Here is a 21,786-nt window from a genome sequence, read left to right as displayed (position 1 = left end):
TCATACAACGACCACGTCTGCATGGGCCAAAACCGAGTCACGTGATACGCAACACGAGTTGGCGCCTCCACGCGTCGACCGATGATATTGGTTCATGGTTTTGCCGAAAGATGTCGTTTGCTGTGTTCAGTGGCCGTTTCAAGGACCGAAGAACGCTAGTGTACCTTCAGCCGTCAGCCGTCAGGTTGGATGCACCTGATCGACAATCCTGCCCCTAACCCGTCTTACACTCAATGGCGCTTCGTGAATACTCCATTTAGCCGCCTCGGAAATACAAACTCAGGAGTGCCTAACCGCTCGGTTTTGCGGTGCGTTCGAACGGCTCGAGGATGACAGATTCAGATCTCAGGCAGAATCCGGCAGCAAAGTCTTCCCGATGACATGGTGATCGACTGCACACCCATGACGTCCACGTATACCACGTCATAACAAGCCATGACGAGCTGGAAGACCCACGATACGGCTCCACTTTGCCCAGACTGTCACTCGTCTGTCACACATACTGTGGGGCTGTCATCCGGTGCAAGAGGCGAAGCGGATGACTGGGCGCTCGATTTGCAGCGTAAAACCTGGGCTTAAATATCGTATAGCACCTGTCAATTAGTCCTGTCGCCGCAACCATCAAGGCAGTGTGCGACGCCAGCGATCCTGCTGGATACATACCTTTATAACTAATGAAGCGGCGCTTTTTGATGCCGCTATCTTTCCCCTCGGAGGCTTGCGGAATGCTTGTCCTAGTTTAACATGCACGACAGTTGATCGGACGCCCTTGATTTATTTTGAAATCAGACACCGCCGTCCTCCCCAAGCGACATAAGTCATCACGCGGTTATCATGTCAGCGTGGGTGCGATTTAGGCCCGTCGGAAGTAATCGTGTCAACACACTTGCTGTGCTCGTCAGCGGACCATTAACTTCCCCGACGAGCAGCCGTCCGAGCGGCTGTGCCCCGGGTCGCCCGCCGCCGTCCCCTGTAAATGCATGCATGAGGGGTGTCGGCGGGTCGGACGTCACCCAGAGCGCGCGAGCACGACCAATGCGGGGCGCAGACCCTGGTAACGCGGCCAAACACGAGCGGGCGGGTGCGCCGCGCGGGGAGGGGACCGGCACAGTCGGCATCCGCCGGGGGCAAGCACTGCGGGCTCAGCGCGGCGCCAGCGCGCCTGGGCCTGCAACCGGCATCGATTACGTACGGAGGCGATGCCGTCCGGTAGCCGGGACGACCGTAACAACAGGCGGCGGCGGCGGGCGCCGCGCCGCCCCTCCTGGACGCCGCCGCACATCACCGTGACGGACACGGACGCCGAGGAGGACTGGGCCGAGCCGGCCGGCCGCGGCGCGCGCGAGGACGAGCGGGACACGTACCGGCATTGGGAGGAGGAGGGCGATGGTGTGACGCGCATCGACGAGGAGCCGGGCGAGTTTGAGGAGGCGTGGGAGCACGCGCCGCCGCGGGAGGAAGCGCGGGAGGAACCGCCGGGCGAGGAGTGGGAGGACGTACACGAGAACGGCCGAACACCGCCGGAGGACGCTTCTGAGTGGAGGCCAGGGGAGGAAGAGGACGAAGACGAGATGCTGCTGCAGTCGGCCGTGCCGTACGCGGCGCACGGCAACAGCGACAACGAATGGGGCTTCGGCCACTCCCGCTCGGCCTCACGCATGGAGAGCGCCGACGAGGAGATTCCCGAGGAGCTGGACCAGCCGCGCCGCAAGCGTTACAGCAACGTGGCGCCGCGCGTGGACAGCCGGCGCAACAGCGTCAGCATCAGCCACACCAACAGCATGCAGGACCTGAGCCAGCGCGCCAGCCTCAGCCGTCGGAACAGCATCGCCGTGGAACGGCGCACGAGCCTGAACCTCAGCCCGCGGCCGAGCACGCCCGACGCCAGCACGCGCTCCAAGTCGCGCACGCCGTCGCGCTCTCGGGCGCAGTCCCGGCTGGCGCTGCGCAAGGACGACGCCGGCTATGAGACCGACTGGGAGAACGTCGGCAGCCGCTTCGCCGAGGCCGGCGAGAAGTGGCGCGCGCGCCGCGTCACCTTCTTCAAGAACGGCGACGCCTGGTTCCAGGGCCTGCAGATGCGGTTCGTACCGGGACGCGACTGCGCTTCGCTCGAGGTGCTCTGCAGCAAGATTTCCGAGCGACTTGGTGAGTTCAGTGACGCTGTATACCTCTACCAGGCCTATAACCATTGCTGTAACTATAACGTCACTATAACTGCCTACTCTGTGAGCATGCGTTTGTGTGTTGGCGAGGGGTTCTGTTGTTGGTGCCAATGTCTAGATATTTACAGTTAGCTGGGTTTATCCCCTCGTTCTTGTGTGCTGCTTTTCACCTTTTGACTGCTCCATCAATCCTGTCCCGTTTACCTAGGTGTGTGTTGATTTGTTCGCCTGTGTTGTTTAGTCATCTGGGGACGGTGTGCGTGGATTGTTTCATGTGGTTAAGAATGAGCTTAATCCAAGCTATCGTTGTTAGCATCGGGTGGTAATCAATCGTGAGTTTGCAGGTCGAGCTTGTCTTAAAAGCAACTGGCCAAACTTGCAGTTTTCAGGACCCCGACCTTTTCCGTTCAGCAACCACGCTTTGGGTGAAATGTGACGGAATTTTGGTTGCATCGCCGGACCGTTATCAGCAACAACTGCAAGAATTTTTGTAACTTTGTTCTCTAATGTCGTCAGAATATTTCCAGGCAAGCCGTCTGATACGGCGTTATTGCGATGTTCCAATATTACAATGCCGCCAGGATATGATCTTTTCCACTCGATGGAAGGGCTTGTCTCACTTTTTTATTGGGCTTTCAGTTGAGTTGGCAGATGGTTATGCATGGAATATTACCCATAACCATAGCATATGCGCATAATACTTTAATTCAATGTTCAGCTATTGGAATTTAATGCATCAATCTCTATAGTTCATTTCAAAGCATGGTCCCCGAAGGAAACGAAATCTTCGATGTGTTGAGGAATGACGACACCGGCGGCCAATGACTGGCCGCCAACCGCTGCTGCCGGTCGCTGGTTGGTTGCGGATACCGCAGCGCGCAGTATGACGCAACGGGACCGAAAGTTTTCTGTCGTAACATGCGGTGTTACCGCGCTTCCAGCAGCTTTTGACAAAGCAAATAGCTTTCTGATATCCATGATAGGTGAAACGTGTCCCTGAACCTTAAATGCAAACATTAGAACATCGTAAACAGCATAAGAAAATGGGCTGCACTTGGTTTTTGATCATGGTCACCCAGGCTCGCAACGAAACGAAACAAAAGCACTCAACGGCGAGAAAAACTGACAGTTGTACCGACAGTTGTACCGACAGTGTAGTCTATAGCGACACCAATGCTGGTCTCGCTACGGAACGACACTATTTGCGTTATGATATCGCTACGGGACGACCCCATTCGCGCAATGGTGTCGTTACGGGACGACACCATTGGTGCAATGGTGTCGGTACGGGAGAGCACCACTAGTGCAATGGTGTCGGCACGGAAGAACACCATTGGTGTCATTGTGTTGGTACTGGACGCCAGTGATGGTGTCGCTACGGGATGACATCATCGGTGCAATGGTGTCGGTACGGGAGAGCACCACTAGTGCAATGGTGTCGGTACGGGAGAACACCATTGGTGCCATTGTGTTGGTACTGGACGCCAGTGATGGTGTCGCTACGGGATGACATCATTGGTGCAATGGTGTCGCTGCAGGACGCCAGCGATGGTGTCGCTACGGGCTAGTCCTCAGCGTGGCCAATGCCACCTTTTGCAGCCTCGTCCCGAATGTCACACGTTGGGGGCCAAGCTGAGAGAGATTGGCCTGTGGCAATTATACTGGGTTGTAGCTCAAGTGATTTTGACCAATATCCAGCTAAGACATTTGCGTTTTTATCAATGCTCTGGTGCCAATCACCAACCAGTGGGTTGGCCAGAGCTATAATACTTTCAAGCAAAGCGATGTGGACATCTTGGTGCGAAGACTATAGATAAGCAAGCCTATTCTGACTTCTAAACTCACCACAGCATGTGTTCCAATGCACTTTTAGGGAATATTTGCTTACACAGATAGACAGTAGTATTAGTTTTATTCCTCGGAAAAACCAGAAGAATGGAGATATAGGTTTTGGTTTTTAATATAAGAGATTTGAGATTTGATGTTTGAGACATTTTATAGCTCCTGGTTTTTCCGAGGAGTAAGGATAATACTACTGTCTAATCTGTGTGACTAATGCTGCTCGCTAACGCGCCGAACAACTCACGGAATATTTCCTTACATTTTAAAAAGGTGACTCGCCTCATTTGCTTAGGTGTTGATATTATTTACGTGCTTGAAACACAAGTTTGTTGTCACTTCACTCCGCCAACGCAGGAAAAAGCGTTTTGCTGATTTCAATCTAACTGTGATATACTGTAGAAGCTGGTCAAAATGTGAATGCTTAACATGTTTATGCTAAAAAAGGTACTCCATATTCCGATGCATCAGGTATAAGACCAGAACAATCCAGACCACTATCAAGCGTAAGACAAGTACGACGGAACCACCATCAGGCGTAAGGCTAGGACGACGGAACCACCATCAGGCGTAAGGCTAGGGCGACGGAACCACCATCAGGCGTAAGACTAGGACGACGAAGCCACCATCAGGCGTAAGACCAGGGCGAAGGAACCACCATCAGGCATACGACTAGGACGACGGAACCACCATCAGGCCTAAGACTAGGACGAAGGAGCAACCATCAGGCGTAAGACTAGGACGACGGAACCACCATCAGGCCTAAGACTAGGACGACGGAACCACCATCAGGCGTAAGACTAGGGCGACGGAACCACCATCAGGCGTAAGGCTAGGACGACGGAACCACCATCAGGCGTAAGGCTAGGACGACGGAACCACCATCGGGCGTAAGGATAGGACGACGGAACCACCATCAGGCGTAAGACTAGGACGACGGAATCACCATCAGGCTTAAGGCTAGGACGACGGAACCACCATCAGGCGTAAGACTAGGACGACGGAGCAACCATCAGGCGTAAGACTAGGACGACGGAGCCACCATCAGGCCTAAGACTAGGACGACGGAACCACCATCAGGCGTAAGACTAGGCCGACGGATCAACCATCAGGCCTAAGACTAGGACGACGGAACCACCATCAGGCGTAAGACTAGGGCGACGGAACCACCATCAGGCGTAAGGCTAGGACGACGGAACCACCATCAGGCGTAAGACTAGGACGACGGAACCACCATCAGGCGTAAGACTAGGGCGACGGAACCACCATCAGGCGTAAGACTAGGACGACGGAACCACCATCGGGCGTAAGACTAGAACGACGAAACGGCCATCAGGCGTAAGACTAGTACGCATCGGCTGTAACATATCACCATGTCGTTTCCAAATGGGTTGCACAACCTGCGAGCTAACAAAGCTCGGTGGCTTGCAATGGCACCTAATCTCAAAATCTTCTTATCGCCTCTTCCACAAACACACCACCAAAGGCTCACCTTCATGGGTCACGAGCGAAGAGCAGGGTATAAAATTCATGGATGCTGTACGTTGGTACTGCGGTACCTACAGCCGGTATCACATCAGAAGCGGTAGTACGCTGAGCCTGTGACTTGGCGCGCCACCGCCGGAACTCCGTCGCAATCGGAACATGATAGCCTGTGTTGAATGGGTCGGTAGCTGGTAAATACCCGCGCCAGTATCACCTAAGCTCTGCTGACTCTGACTTGGCATCGACGCTTCCACGCAGGTGTCAGTACGGTGACGGTACCAGCTTTTTATATGCAAGAATTCGTGCATTATATGCATTATAGCGACGCCTCACTCGAGAAGATGTTAACAATACAACTTACAAAATTGGATAAGGTTCGGGCGTTTAAGATTCTGGGGTTGAAAATAATTGTTTGAAACAGCGCAATAAATTAACATGCAAGCATTTCAGTCGCAGACATACATGTTTGGGAACATCCAAGAATTTATGCCCCTCATGTAAACTTCGAGGTAAAAAACTAGGTCAAAGGAGGGAGAACTCGATATCACCGGAAAATTACCGGTGGATTGGCAAACTGCAAGCATCATAACCCTCACAAGCGCAAGAGCTAACGTCATTCAAAACGTCCTGACCTCTCAAGGTCACCCTTCGAGGTCAAGCGCGGGCTCAGAGGACGGCAAACATAATATTATCCCCAAAATACCGGCCGATTTAAGCTTGCAAACATCAAAATATTCAGCACAGAAAAACTAGCGTCCGTCAAAAAGTCCTGGCCTCTCAATGTCATCTTTCAAGGCCACACCCGGGTTCAAAGGACGAGGGAGTCAACATCCAACAAAAATTACCGGCCGATTTAAAATTTCTAAACATCAGAATATTCACCACAGTAAAACTAGCGTGTGTCAAAAAGTTCTGACCTATCAAGGTCATTTTTTCCAAGTCAAACTTTGGCTCAAAGGGCGGGAACTTGATGTCAACCAAAAATTGCTGCCTTATTTTAAACTTTAAAACAACAAAATATTCAAAAGTTTAAGGGCAATCGTCCGTCAAAACGTGCTGACCTCAAAGCCGATGGTGTAATCCCTCAAGGTCATCTTTTAGGGCCAAACCCAGGCTCAGAAGACGGATAATTCCATGTCACCCACAAATTACCGACCGTTTTTAAGCTTTGCGGAACCAGAATATTCGCTACAGAAAGGATTAGCGGCCATCAAAAAGTTTTGAACTCTCAGGGTCATATTTCAAGGTCATACGCGGGCTCAAAGAAAAGGTAACTCAGTATCTTCCAAATCTATCTACCGGCAGATTTTAAGCTTGCAAGCATCAGAATATTCAACACAGAAAGAGTGCATCCGTCAAACTAGCCCCCGTTTGCTGAGCCCACGTTTGGCCTTGAAGGGTGGCCTCGAGAGGTCAGGGCTTTTTGGCGAACGTTAGTTTTTTTCCGTGGTGAACATTCTGATGTTTGCAATTTATAAATGGGCCAGGAATTTTTGGGTGGTTTGGAGTTCCCCGTCCCTTGAGCCTGCGTTTGACCTTAAAGGGTGACGTTGAATGGTCAGGATTTTTTTGACGGACGCTGGATCTTTCTGTGGTGAATATTCTGACGTTTGCAAGCTCAAAATCGCCCCGTAATTTTGGGGTGATGTTAAATTCCCCGTCCTTTGAGCCCGTGTTTGGCCTTGAAATGTGACCTTGAAAGGTCAGGCTTTTGAAGGATAGCTCGTTCTGTGGTGGATGTGCTGGTGTTTGCAAGCTTAAAATCGGTCGGCAATGTTGGGTGATGTTGAGTTATCCGTCGCTTGAGCCTGGTTTTGACCTTGAAGGGTGAAAATGAAAAATCAGGACTTTTTGACGCACGCTAGTCCCTTCTGTGTTGAATATTCTGATGTTTGCAAGTTTTAAGTTGGCCGGTAATTTTTGGGTGATATGGAGTTCCCCGTCCCATGAGCTCGCGTTTGGCCTTGAAGGGTGACCTTGAGAGGCCAGGACTTATTGACGGACGCTAGCTCTTGTGCTTACGAGTAATTTGATGCTTACAGTTTGCAAATCGGTCGGTAATTTTTGGGTAATATCGAGTTCCCCGTCCTTTGACCAAGCTTTTGACCTCGAAGGCCACATGATATTGCAAAATAAAGGTCATTTTCAATGTTCTCGTGCCGTAATTCACCTTGAGGCCTCTTTTTTTTTAGAGAAACTGGAACTCGTCGCCGAATAAATCGCTCAATGAATCGCCAACTTAACGGACATCACAAATTTAACGTATGTGAAACGCACATTTGCATATACAAGCACTAGCGTGTACGAACCGTTGTTGCGAACACCTGCACTTGCAAACATTTGCATGCGGGTGTTTCCGCGGGAACATTTACCTTTCGGACATATGTCATATAAGTATCATAGCTTCATTACGACCACAGCTCTGTGTGCGATCGTGGCAATAAGAGTTACGACATCCCTGGTGCATGGGCCTTAAACCCAGATATTGATGCCGAAGCATACGAAAACAAGTACGCTGCCAGCAGGTATACTCAAGTAATCAGCACCGTTTGCATTGCCAAAGTATCACTTATGGTGTTGGCGATGAGCAAATGCTTCTATGGTGTGGCAATGCATGGAGTGTGTTGAATGGTTGGTGCAATAACGGTGATCGCGAGCACTTTGCAAAAGGTGCCCGGCTGACTGGAACATACATTTGGGAAGGTGCTGTTGTTGATCGAAACTTCCTGGAGTTTGATACTCCTTGGTACGTGCCGGAGGCCAAATATGAGTCGGCACAATCACAATGCGCCGTTAATGCCGGTGTAAATTCCGCCGACGCGGAGTGACGTCGCACTATTACGTCGCCTATCACGTTGCTCGTTTCGTCGGCTCGCCGGAAACATGGCAGCAAAGCTTCCACGTGACGTCACACAAACGCCGGTGCCGGTCGTGCAAAATCTTTGGATCATGCTCGGTCGGTCTGACAGGGCTGTAGTCTGTCAGTTTCTAACACTTACGCGAGCATGTGAAGAGAACGACCGTACGGCACCTTTTAAATTGGAAACACCTGATATGAGTCGGCCTATACATATTTGTTCTTGATCTGTGATAAGTCATCGATTTGAAATATCCAGTGTGAGCAGATGCAATGACATGATGCGTTTTTTCAAAGCCATCATGCAAGGATGGTTCTGCTGCAGGCAATTGCTAATCGACCGGCATAAATGATGGATGTTGCTGATGCTATACATTGTATACGTGGTCCGATGATAACTGAACGTACAATGCAATGATAACTGAACGCCTACGAATTGCCTTCCTTCACCACGCTGACTGAAGAAGAACTGAGCCACCAGCAAAGTCCCCCCCCCCCCCCAGGCGGGGCAGAATTGTGCCACTGGGTGGTAGGAGCAGATTCTGCCTGTTTGAACCGATTTATTTCGGTCTTTTGTCAAAAACACTTCAACAATGGATTAGTGAGTGCCTTATGATTTATAATTCCTAAATCAAACAAGTGTTGCGTCTGTTGGTGGATCCTGAGATGCATCCAGTCCCTCCCCAGGCAAGCCCCCCCTCCCCCCCCCTGAGTCCTTACAGGAGACCCTGATGTGCTTCAATTATTTTAATTCGCATCTCTCCAGCAATTTTATCGATAACTTGAGGCATAGTGACATGGATATTGTCACTCGTGTCACATTCCAGACATGGATAGTATTTAAGAGTTCTCTGGCGGTCCTTAAAATGTTTAACAGGGTGTAAAAACCTTTGAAATTGTAACCGTTTAATCGCTTGGTATCTCCCCTTGTAGAGCATACTAGGGACATCGGTTGCCTGGAATCTCCGATGCACAACTGATAAGGCCAAGGCCGAGACAGTGGGCGAGAAGTAAACAGCTTTGACGTAACCATGGAAACGGGACGCACCGTCGTATGTGTCAATCGATGGCCATGTGGCCAAGGTCCCGTCGTGGGGAGGGGTAACCAGACCAGTAACTGTCGTCGGAGTGGTCCAAGGGAGTGGAACGAGGCTCGCCCGGGAAACAGAACCTATCAGCGAGGTACTGTATTCTGGTGCTTGCTGTGTGCTGTGCTTGTTTCTTTGAATCAAGAATTGTGTCATACTCTCTCCCTGATCGAGTAGGCGTGACGTGGTCTTAGCGTTATTCAGCGTGATTCATGTTACCCCATGCACTGTCCAAATTTTCGTCACATGTCCCAAATATTCAGGATTTGCCTCCGAATTAGGAAGTCCGCCTCTTATGCAGAGGTGTCACTTGCATGCTTTTGGGAACAAAGATAAGTTCGTGCGAGAGTTTTGACGGCACTCGTGGAACGCTAGTTTGTGCAGTTAACTTTCTGGAGGATTCGATGAGTCACAAGTCGTTGGTAAGCTGGCGAAAATAAGCTAAGGCGCCAGGAAGGAATGCAGCTACCACAGAGCAAGTGCATCTTTCAACAACAGAGGCATCTTTAGGTTGAGAAGCACTGATTCAGTTCCAAGTTAGAGTGTTTGGATACGCCGGGGTGCTCTTATGCACACAAAATGCATCCATACATCAGATTGACTCTTGTACGTACGTAAATCGAAATGTCTACTATAATTATTATCTTGTGCTTTCCTCGCAATCTCCCACCTTCCCTATACCCTATCAAATTTCTCCCGGGTCTGACCTTATCTCTTTTTTGCAATGCATGCCTTTTCTCAAGATAAATTGGCTAATACTTGCCTTAGCTTGATAAAATTCGGCCTCTGGAAAGTCATTGGGCCACGCTACACATTTACATTAAAATCGTTAAGGCTGCTCAGTAAAGCATATTTGCCTAAGGTAGCGGGAGACAGGAGGCATTTGTTGTTCCGCTCTTCCCTGATTTCTTTTATCTTAACAAAAAGCGCAGTTTACGGAACACGCTTTAGATAAGCATTTCACCCATTATGGCTCGTGCTAAAAATAGCAATTCCCAAAACCTTTAACCCCACAAAGCAAGTGGAGCAAAATCTAATTCAACATATAATTTCGTTTGGACATGCAGCCATACAGTTTTCCTGGTGCATGCGACTCCTTGACACGGCAATCGCCAGCCGTGCCTGAATCCTCTGGACCAGTTGCCAGTTGTATGGCCTCTGTAACACTAGCCGATTTACCTGCTCCGGTGCTCGGACTCACTGAGGTGTTATTTGCCGAAGAACACACCATTAAATCTGATGTAGTTCGTTGCATATCCACACCATAATTCACAAAGCTCATTGGCAGGATCAGTTCCATCATCATGCGGTGCTCTTGAATGGCCTGGGCTTTTGATGTACGGAATCTTACTTGATGTAACAAATAGCCTGCAATCATACTGGTTCAAGTAATGATGGATAAGGTATCGCCTTTTGAGTATAATTAGATATATGTTAAGTAGATTAATTAGCCCATGCTGATGTTATTAAAATATGCCAAAAAACGAAAATAACTATTTCTCATTGCAGCTTCTTTGGGTGCGATAGCGTCATGTAACACCACACATTTTGGCAGTCAAACGAAGATTTATAATTCCTACCTCCGACACCAGAAGATACAAACAGCACTTAATCCAACCAACACAGTTTCTCCTTAGCTTCTGATGTTTATATTTACATATTGTCAGCTTTGTTCTGGAAATTTTGTGCACGGCTTGGAGACGACAAGATCAGAGCTGGAGGTACCGGATAGGTGGTGCCGCAAAGCTGAATGCAGACATTTCCGTACATTTTGTGTTTTTGCAAGCACCTGGCACAAACACTTTTTATTCGGCATGGAATAATTCCAGTGAAAAAAACATGTCCGATTTGAAATTTGACACGCTTTCGGTACACCAAACAAAACTATCTGTCACACCACGGAATCAGCTGAAAAGGATATTTTCTTTGTTTTAAGCCCCAGACACAACTTAATTTTTCTGCTGCAAATTCCCATCGTCGAAGCAAACTGTGTGCTACACGCAATACTGGGTCGGAAAGGACCCAGCCTTTATTTATGATGCGGTGCGCCTCCAGCGCGTCAAACCAAAGCTTATACTTGCCTGGTGTATTGTGTTTCTGGTAAATGTCACGGTTCAAGTTTTTCCGAAACTGTACGACCTGCGAGCCATAACAAATTCTCTGTAGGAATGAAATGAATGAAGCGTGCGAAGTTCAAGAAGAGTGTAAAGGTTTAGGGGACAGTTTTGTAGGGGACTTCTTACTTCCGATCACGAATTGTCTCCCGCAGTGAGGTGTTGCCAATCTCTGCAATTGATCTTGCTAGTGCATCGTGTCTTGTCACTCCATCATACAGGTGATCGTGTGGCCTAACATGAAGACGCCTATGTAACAGTTCAGAGAAATAGAGCATCGTGAGGTACTCGGCACCTCGTTCCTGACCATGAACAAGCTTCTAATGCCCACCACGAGATGGCAGGAGCTGAGCGGCCTGAATACGGACTGACCCGCGGAGCACGACGAGAGCGCATGGCGCGCTATGACAAGGCGATATGCGTCGCAGGGTTGCGTCCCAAGTGCAGATTGGGTTATGTTTGCGTGAGAAATTAGCCAGCACCGCTGCCAAACAAAATTGGCGTTGTAAATTACCTTGGAGCTGTTCACAAACATGCCAGTCTTTCCTAGGCAGCTAATTATACTGGAGCCTGTATTACACGCGGCATGGTCAACTTGGCGATGAAATGTCACGCCAACGTTTTCAGCACGGGACATGAAGCCTCTTGCTTTTGTGTCAGCATAGTACACAATATGACACAAACGGGGCTTTACCCAGCATAAAAAAATGCTACAGTAGGAGACGTTCCCTCTGGGCTTGATTCGAGTTTTGGATGGCGATTTGCCTTACCTTGGCTGCCTGTTGAATTGCCTGGTGCATTGACGGACACCCATATCCATCTTCCCAAGAGACGTGTCCTGAAAAAGACGCTACTTGGGCCGTTTTGCGTCCCCGAGCCTCGACTCTGCACGAGGGTTTCTGCCCACAGACCTGTCGTCGGGTGTGCGTTACATCTTCGGTACGGACGGCACACGGATACGGCGCATCGAAGAGCTGGCGGACGGCGAGAGCTACGTCTGTTCGTCAACTCGTCAGTTCCAGGTCAGCGTGCCAATCAAGTGCAGCGTTACTTCAGCGAACCAATCACCGATTAGACTTCCTGTCAGCGAACGCAGCTTCTCAGCTTTCAGGCATTAGGTTTTTCGTTTTTATCTGTACAAATCTGTTAGATTTTTGCTTTACTATGCGTCAAATCAATAGGCGCAGCGCCGAAAGACTGCTTGCCGCCGGCACCCCTTGCATGCGATACGAACGGCTGCAGCGATAGTGTGGTTGAATGGCTTGCACTTACTGCGAGTTAATGACCGACAATTTAATGACAGCAATATTAATGATAGCCCCCTGGCGTAAATCAAGGTGAACGGTGTAATACGAAGTTTTTGCAGCTAATGGCTATTACAGCTAACGGCTATTACGGCTAACGGTGTAAGTGCGGCTAATGGTGACCCATACAGTACAGATTCGATATCAGGCTGTTTAGCAGGAAGTACCAAGAAGTACAGCTCCCTCGTTGATTCTTTCAATTGCTTTAACGATACTGACACGTGTAGTACGTGTAATGTCTTTGCCTGTGGGTTGTCAGGGTGCATTTGATGATTGTGTAGATAATTCTTTTTCTGAAGCATTGAACTGTAAACGTACCATCAGTCATTATTACGTAAGTTGTTAAGTACATTTGCGAGAGTTATTATTCATATAGGTGGGCAGTAGTAATAGTCTCAATCCTCGGAGGAAAACCAGGAAAATGAAGGCGTAGATGTGTTGACATTTGGGCAACATGCCTTTATCGAAACAATAGCAGAAGCGGTATTATTTGTGCTATGGTAATTGTTGCCTGTGCTTCTGCTATTGCTTATATAAGGGCTTGCTGCCAAAATATCAACGCATTCATATTTCCATTCTCCTGCTTTTTTCTCCAGGACTTAGGCTATTACTACTGATTGTCCTATCATTCACTTCGTGCCACTCTACGAATGCATCAGTTGACGACTCTTAGTGATGTGTTTGCCTCTAGATTGCTTAGATGCATTCGGTCGTTATGTATAAGTTTTAGTTTTATAGTTTTACGCTGTCAACGTCCTATTCCTATTTTGTTCTACTCCTTGAAGACATAAATCGTAATTCGAGTTTTATGGTCATAAACTTTTGCCCTGATTCATCATTTCTCATAACGCAAACTGATAGAAGAGTCTATGCGACCCCTTGTAGTTTCCAAAGTAATAAAGATGAAGCTTAGCAGAAAACGCCGCTGGATTGGAATCATCAAGACTTCGTGATTGGCACTGGTTTTTTATGTCATTTGATCAATAAATGACCCTATCATTCCAAGTTAAGGATATAATATTCGTGAAAATCGCATTTCTTCAGTTTGACGAGATCATACATACGAGGAGATGCGTCGTAGCGATGCAAGATCTATACTGGTGTATTTCTTGTTCAATCCTGAGAGCAATTGTATGTATTTTTCTATATGTTTTGAGCATGTTTTTATTATCTGTGGCTCCGTTAACACAACACTTTCGGCTCGCCGCGCGGGTTCCGCATCGTCGGTTGCCTGCCGTAGATCGCTGTGCAGTGCTCCCAAAGCCGCTGCTGCTCCGAAACCAGGCAAGCTAACCACACTCTGTAGGGTATTAAATTTTTGGCGCGATTGCACAACATGCCGGAGAAGTCACTTAAAAACCTTAGGGAGTGCTCACATCAACCCCACCCACTATCAGGGCGACGGGTCAAGGCGGAATCAAAGTCATCTCAACGTGCTTTAAATTTTCACGTCCACCCTCACTGACATTGCATTCATCGCAAATGCCGTTGTCTTAAATCCCGCTGGGTAACGAAGATGGCACCAGTAGTTCCTTTTCACGGCTCCTGCTATCCATGCAGATTTTTGACCAGCATGGAAGAACCAGGAAAACCAGTAAGATGATGAAGCGATATAGCAAGGTGTAAACCACGCGCAACGGTACAACTGTGGACTTAATGCGAGCTTTATTTTGTATTCCGTTGTAAAACATTCCGCAAGAGCCACTTTTAAATGACGTAAAACAAAATTAAGAATAAAGGATACACCATTTCAAGCCCACGAAACAGGGATCATTTAATGTAACGTGTAAATAAATGGCTGACATAAGTCGTGAATGTATTCGTGGATGTCAGTGACTTGAAAAGAAAAGTCTCACTTCCATAGGACTTTGCAGTGAGGCAGCTGAGCTTGGGTGCACAAGGAGACGTCTTCAACCGAGACTACTGGAACGCTCTAGTTAGTGAGCTTGAATGCAATTAGCTTACCCAAACCAGGACACTGCAGATAGGAATATTATTGTGCGACCGGAAATGCCACTAAAAGTGGCGAGCGGCCTGACCGCCAACATCCGCTACCGATCGGTGATTCGTTGGATGTGACGTCACCTGCCACTGGAAATGGCAGATAGCCTGGCTGCCAATCGCCGCTGCCGACCGGTAATTCATTGGATGTGACGTCACGCCCGGTGTGACGTAACTGGGCCGGTGTTTTACTTCGCAAAAATTTCGCAACTTTCTGCCTCTTTTGACAACAGCAGCAAGCGTGCCTTGGTCTAATTTACTGTCCAAGCTGTGTTTTGTCGGTTTTGCTAGTCCTTGAAAGTGAGTTTTTCCTTTTAACAAGATGCGTTGTGATGGCCTCCAGTTAACTGTTGTAAAGCGCAGCGGGCGCCTCAGCGAGAAGGCCGGGGCTGCGTGCATGGCCGTTGGGGTCGTTGACTGCTGTCTCGTTAAAACCAAGAGCCGCTGCATTTTATATGGTTCATTACATAAGCATTGTCACGCACACACGCCTCAATTTTGCATCTGAGCTGCTTCACGCTGAAATGAGTCGTCGCTGAACAGAATAGAAAAGTGACGCCACGAGATTTTCTTAGAACTTCGAGGATGCCGAAGATCCTTGGTAATAAAGCTATACCTTTTTTGTATATGCTCAGAGCAATCTTCTCAACAGCCAGTGTGACCAGCAAATGTAATCTGCACGTATCATATACAGTTCAAAAATCAGTGGTATGGCCACTGCTGTGATTAAGCATGTTGGCTATATTTTTCGGAATGCCATGATCTATTTGACATATATAAGTATTCGAAGCTCATTTTTTGTGACACGACATCCCACGAATTTGACAACACGAAGGCAAAACATGAGGAGCTGAACAACAATTCTTGCAGTTTTATCAAAACTTCTTCGGCAAAATTACGCACATGTGGCGGCGAAATTTGTCTACGTCACTGCTCACACATTACACACAAATACGGTCCATGCAAACGGACCTTCCTAATGAATTAGCCGAGCTTCGAGAACCCCAGGACGTTTAACCCAGCAGTTGTTTGTGGCGAGTGGTCGTTCGCAGGACCGTCTCTGCAGCCACGCGCTGTCCGTGCGCCCGACTTCCCCATAATGAGCGCCGTGTCTTGCCTGACGGCCGCAGTGTCAATAGTTCGTTAGAGAGCGCCGCCATCTGGGACACGAACGCCGGCGGCGGCTCCCCGGCGCCCGGCCCACTCCGGCTGGCCGTGGCGCGCCGCGAGGTCACTCCGTCGGCACTCCGGCTCCGCCGTCCGGGGAGGTCGGGCGATCTCACACGCGGTGGATCTGAGACACCGGCGGTTGCTGCCTCCCTCGCCGAGCTCCTGACGCCGCCCCTGGCCGCGCCGCAGCCCGCAGACGCCTCTAGCAGCCGGCCGACCTCAGTGCGTGGCGCCCGTCGGAACATCGTACGGACATCGGCTCGGTGGTGGCCGCTGCTCGCGGCGAGATCGTATCGCCCGGAGGCAGGTCGAGGTCAGGCGCGGCTGCCGCTCGTTAGTGCGAGCCAATCGCGCCCGACTGATCCTATCTCGCCGCCGCAACCAGTCAACAGAGGGGTAAACAATGCGGCCGCACCGACGGCAGAGGCGCCCGCCGCCGCCGTGCCGGACGGAGCTGTGATGGCCGCCCGCGGCCAGCCGCACGGGCCCTGTCCCCAAACGGTGTACCGCGGGAGATGAACGCCGGTGGCCGCGTCACAGTGCCACGCAGGAGGATCCGCTACTTGCCGCCGGGCCGCGTCAACCGCTTCTTCGACGTCAGCACGTACCGCAACCCGCGGCGCCAAGTGACGCTGCACGCCATCGAGGACCGGCCGCGCCCGAGCCCGCCGCCGACGCTGTCGCCGTCGCCACCGCCGTCGCCGCGGCGCAGCTACAGCCTGCACAAGCACCAGCGGCCGCTGCCCGACATCGGACCGTCGTCCACCAGCTCGCCGTCGTTCCGTGTGCTGGACAGCCTGGAGCTGGTGCGCCAGCGCCGCGTCTGGGACTGGGTGAGCCAGAACGAGCGCTTCCTGCGCCGCTTCGCCGGCACGCCACTGGCGCCGCTGCCGCCGCTCACGAGCTCGTCAGAGTCTCGAGCCCCGACGGCGCGCTCGCCGGCGCCGTCGGAGGCGCGCTGGAGCCGCGCCGCGAGCCGCTCCTCCTCGGTCCAGGCCATCGCCTCGCCGTCGCTGCGCCGACCGCGGCGCCGCTCGCCCCACGCGTGCGGCGACTCGCCTCGGCGGCCCCGCAGCGTCGAGCGGCGCTCGGGCCGGCGCCGCGGCTCACGCGCCAGCTCCGTGCCCACGACCTTCCTGGTGCTGAGCCGGCCGACCGTCTAGCGCCCATGGTGAGCATCACCGTCACGGACTACGACGCGGCGCCGCGCCCGGCCACTTCGCTCGCTGCGCACCGGCACCGGCTGGCGCCGCCCGAGCCGCCGCCACTGACGCCGCCCGACGAGTCGGCCGAGTCGTCCGAGACGCTGTCGCTGGAGACGCCCGAGGCGAGCGCTGCCTGGCGGCAGCTGGACGCGGCGCGCGTGCGCTCTGCCCGCCCCATGTCCGTGTACGCGCGGCTGTACAGCGGGGTGGGACACCGGAACCCGCGCTGCGCCTGCTGCAGGGCCAAGGCCGGACTAGAGCCGTTCCCCCACTACGACGTAAGTCGACGCGGCGCTCGGCCTCTCCGGCGGATCGGCCGGTCGGGTGTCTGTTCTGGCGTTCTCGCTGGCGGATCGGCCGGGCGGGTGTCTGTTCTGGCGTTCTCGCTGGCGGATCGGCCAGGCGGGCATCTGTTCTCCTGGCGTTATTAATGACAGATCGGCCAGTCGGGCACCTGTTCTGGCGTTATCGCTGGCGGATCGGCCGGTCAGGCGTCTGTTCTGGCGTTCTCACTGGCGGATCGGCCAGGCTGGTGTCTGTTCTGACGTTCTCTCTGGCGGATCGGCCGGGCGGGCGTCTGTTTTGGTGTTCTCGCTGATGGATCGGCCGGTCAGGCGTCTGTTCTGGCGTTCTCGCTGACGGATCGGCCGGTCAGGCGTCTGTTCTGGCGTTCTCGGTGGCGGACCGGCCGGGCGGGTGTCTGTCCTCCTAATGTTCTCGCTGGCAAATCGGCCGGTCTTGCGTCTGTTCTTCTGGCGTTCTCGCTGTAAAAGACGTAAAGCATCATGTCCTCGTCGGCACGCCCACGAACGCTGCACAATGCGCATAGCTTTTGCCGAGTTTGGTGCAGTTCTGATGCAACTGCCATGTTCTTTCTGACCTACCGAGAATGGTGCGGATTAGCTTCGGAAGTTTGTGACAACGGTTCCACGACAATGCTTACAGTGACGTCGCTCAGATACTTCTGCGCCTACAGAATCGTCGCGTCCAGCTTTGTGAGCTTCTATAAATGTTTATGCCTCCTGACGAGCGCCGGTTACGCGGCCAGCTAAGGTTGCGTATGCATGTGTTGTATCACTAGTCGTGATACCCATCTGAGTCCGCGGGATGAAATGGCTTCTGCTGCAAAGTGATAATCTGGGAGCGCTTAGTTTGGTTCAGTAATAGCAAATTGATCTGACTCGGTAAGTATTCGCATTTGTAGCTTTGCGTGTACCGTTGGACACTCTCCAGCGAAATGGCTGCCTAATCTGAGAGTGACGCAGTCGCGGGAGTAGTGCAATCAATGCAATATCTCAAAAGCACCACATCACCGGACGGTTAACTTTAAGGCAAGCAAGGGCGAACACCAACAGGTAGAAGTCCAACATTAGTTTCAGATTGGCTTTTAGTGTTCACTCAGCGGCAGTTTGGATATAACAGTTACGAAACAGCTCACCACCCCTAATGCACCGTTGCCTGATCAGCTGATCGATCGGCGGGTCACGTGACCGAGGTGGAGCACTACGGACGGCTACCGGGCTCGGGCATTCCCAGCTACGGACGCGTCCGATGCTGAGTGTCCGAGACCCTACACGACGCAATTCAAGGATGGGCAAGCGCAAACTGACTACCAGATGTTTCGAGACGATGCTGATGCTCATCAGCGCCGGTCCTTGCTCTATGACGTCATATATGCGCCGTCTCGATGCTCGCTTGATAACGTTTAATCAGCACCTGCTAGCATACTGAAGGTTCATTATTTACAAGTGCACACATAAGCCAAAAAACGGCTACATATATGTGTTGCTTGAATACAAAAATGAATCTATGTGTATGATGTGTGTTCTGCTACGCGTCTGTTACGAAATGACACGGAGCAGACCGTCGCAGCCTGGAAATGATTCAGTTTTCAGCAAGCCCGAGGCGCATGTTCAAAGCCCTCCACAGATGTCGTGGATGACGCCATATTAGCTGAAGCCTTCGCTATTTAACGGCATGAATCGTACACCGACATCATCGCGAGGTGCAGAAAAAAAATAAAAAGACGGAATGCCGCTACGTCGCTCGCGGTGAATCACGTTAGATGATGTGAAACCTACGGGACGAGTTTGTTCGCACGGCCCCGCGCGCAGTTAGCCGATCCGGGCCAGTGCTTCATAAACTGTCCTCTCGCCTCGCCGATTCAGAAAATAAAGGCTTTAGGCGACTATTATCATAGGCTCTTTTGTTATCAGTTGCCAAGGAAGAAAGTTTCCCGGTTATCAAATCGCATTTCTTTGTAGTAATTTAGTTGCCTGCCAACCACAAGATTTCGTGTAATTATGCTGTATCTATTGTGTAATCACTCCCCAGCTTATCGAATAAATAGACATCTCGAGAAAATGCAAACATTTCTCAGGTATCCTAAAACTTGTTTTCGATTTCTTTGAATGGGTCATTGCAGTGCATCATGAGTGCTGAATTCACAATTTTTGTCTGGTTCTGCTCACTGACGCGCGGTGGGAAGACACGTGCCGCCCGTTGCCGTCTGAGGCCAATGCCCGCCCGCTTGCCAGCTGACAGTCGGCAGCATTCCGCCCGCGGCAGTGCGCCCTGCCTGCAGCTCTCCCTCTGGTGTTGCAGAAGGCGCCGTACGGCATGAAGAGCCTGGACAGCCGGACCCAGCCGGAGACGCATGACCTGAGCGCGCGCCGGGAGAAGCCGAAGCGGCACCGCGTCAAGCCGCTCTCGCCGGTCGTCAAGCGCGTGTTCGGCAAGGGCAGCGGCGGCTCCGGCAAGAGCGGCGGCCGCCGCTCCGGCGACGGCTGCAAGATCAAGATCATCAACAACCTGGACAAGTCGATCCAGGTGAGAGCTAAGGCACGGCACGGGTGAGACGAGTGCGTCCTCGCGCAGGCGGGAGCGCTGACTGCCTGATGCGAGAGTCATAGACTGATGACACAAAGCTACTCACTGACTACGCCTCCCAACACAGACTATCAACACGTCGTGCACGCAGTTCAAAGGTATTCACCAGCGCGAAGTATTTTCGCCTCGACGCCGATCGCCGGCCAGGGTGACGCAGCGCTACAGAGCGTGGGCGCCACATGCCCTTCCGTGCCCGGCCCCGCTCTGCCACCCTTTCCACGCGATGGTGACGCGCCACCCCTCCGCTGGCGGGCCGGCGCCAGCCGTCTCTGTGGCGATGACACAAATACGGCACGGCGCCGCCGGCGGGGGCCCGGCCGTCGGTGTCCGTACGGGGCCGATGATAGACGCGCGCTACGGCCGACCCATGACCCGAGGTCAGGGCAGCGGTCAGCTCGCGCCAGCAGGACCGGCTCCTGGGCAAGCCAGCGAGCGGGCGGCTTGAATTGATGCTTGGTTGGCGGCGCTGGTGCAGCCCTGAGCTTTGAGAATATTGGTATCAGCTGGGGGGTTGACGTGCAATTTGACACAAGCAAATCCAAAGTTATTTACAGGCAAAAGGAAACGTTTTACCACGAGGGAGACCGTCCATTTCAGATCATGCTAAGAAGTCGACAATGCCACAACGCGATGTTCCGAATGGCGCGTATTCGGTCTCGTGAGATTTCCACGCGTGAGCCGCCGTTTCAGGCGGTGAGGTCACACCACGAACATGCTACTAACGACCGGCACCTCGTTTGCAGAGCTACGTGCACTTAAACTTGAAAACGACTCAGCGCTTCGAGGACGTGCTCCAGGATCTCGGGCAAGTTGTGAAGTTGAAGGACGCCCGCAGGATGTACACCACCTGGGGTCAAGAGGTAAGAGCCGCTGCTCATGGCTGTAACTTTCACGAAGCCTGTGCACATTCATTTCGCGCGAAATTGTGTCCGCATTCTGTACATAATGGTTAGGTCTGATCATGCCTACACAGCTCAATTGAGCTATAAATGAAGATGCTTCAATTAAGTGAGGTACTTTGGTCGATTATAAGAAGTGCCACACTAATGACTACTCGGACTACTTTAAAACTGCACAGTTCTTGCTCGGTGGAAAGGTTACAAATGCCGCACACATCAGGAAGTTTCGGAGCGGTCCTACGGTCATGGGCAGTCACGGTAAGTGATTACATGGCATCCAAGTCGATTTAACTTTAACGGGCACCAGCTATTGTACGCTTGTCAGCACGTTTGTCGCAACAGTGTCCTCGCACTGGTGCGCATCGTGCTGAACACTGTTTTGAGCAAACAACATCACGGCGCGGAATGCAATTAGCCACACTGTCACTGTATTTGTGCTTATTATAGAGCGGTAAATAGCAAAAACATTGCGGAATGCGTCCTTCGGTTGGAATATTCCCATCACCAACAGAATGTGATGGAAATTGATCTTGTTACAAGACACAGTTGTGTGCCGAGTTAGGCAAACTCCTGGGTGCGTCAGATTTCTCAAAGGAATATCTATGTTCGTCCCATTCGCAGTCAATTGTTTACCACGCTTTAGTCATAAGCGATGCTTTGAAGATAAAGCTACCTAAAGAGGTCAGTGTTGACCGGCACCACTTCAGCGGAGTCACGGCATTAAAGCATGCTCGGTGTTCACGCAAGATCAATGGACGAAAGGGCGTTGT

The 21,786-nt window shown here is 51.5% G+C and overlaps 1 protein-coding gene across 1 annotated transcript in view; it reads left to right on the top strand.

Moving 5' to 3' along the window:
- The first annotated feature begins 834 nt into the window (after positions 1-834).
- LOC119106000 (echinoderm microtubule-associated protein-like CG42247) overlaps positions 835-21,786 on the top strand; it is a 36,106-nt gene continuing 15,154 nt past the window's right edge. The window contains exons 1-5 of the mRNA XM_037229596.1: positions 835-846; positions 1,311-2,148; positions 12,458-12,570; positions 19,833-20,057; positions 20,861-20,977. Coding sequence (XP_037085491.1) covers positions 835-846; positions 1,311-2,148; positions 12,458-12,570; positions 19,833-20,057; positions 20,861-20,977 — 1,305 coding nt within the window. The remainder of the gene's footprint in view (positions 847-1,310; positions 2,149-12,457; positions 12,571-19,832; positions 20,058-20,860; positions 20,978-21,786) is intronic.

Source organism: Pollicipes pollicipes, unplaced genomic scaffold (assembly GCF_011947565.3).
Source record: "Pollicipes pollicipes isolate AB1234 unplaced genomic scaffold, Ppol_2.1 Scaffold_6138;HRSCAF=7277_pilon_pilon_pilon, whole genome shotgun sequence".
Taxonomy (NCBI): Eukaryota; Metazoa; Arthropoda; class Thecostraca; order Pollicipedomorpha; family Pollicipedidae; genus Pollicipes; species Pollicipes pollicipes.
The sequence above is the reverse complement of the archived record's forward strand: the minus strand, read 5'-3'. Positions and strand labels throughout refer to the sequence as shown.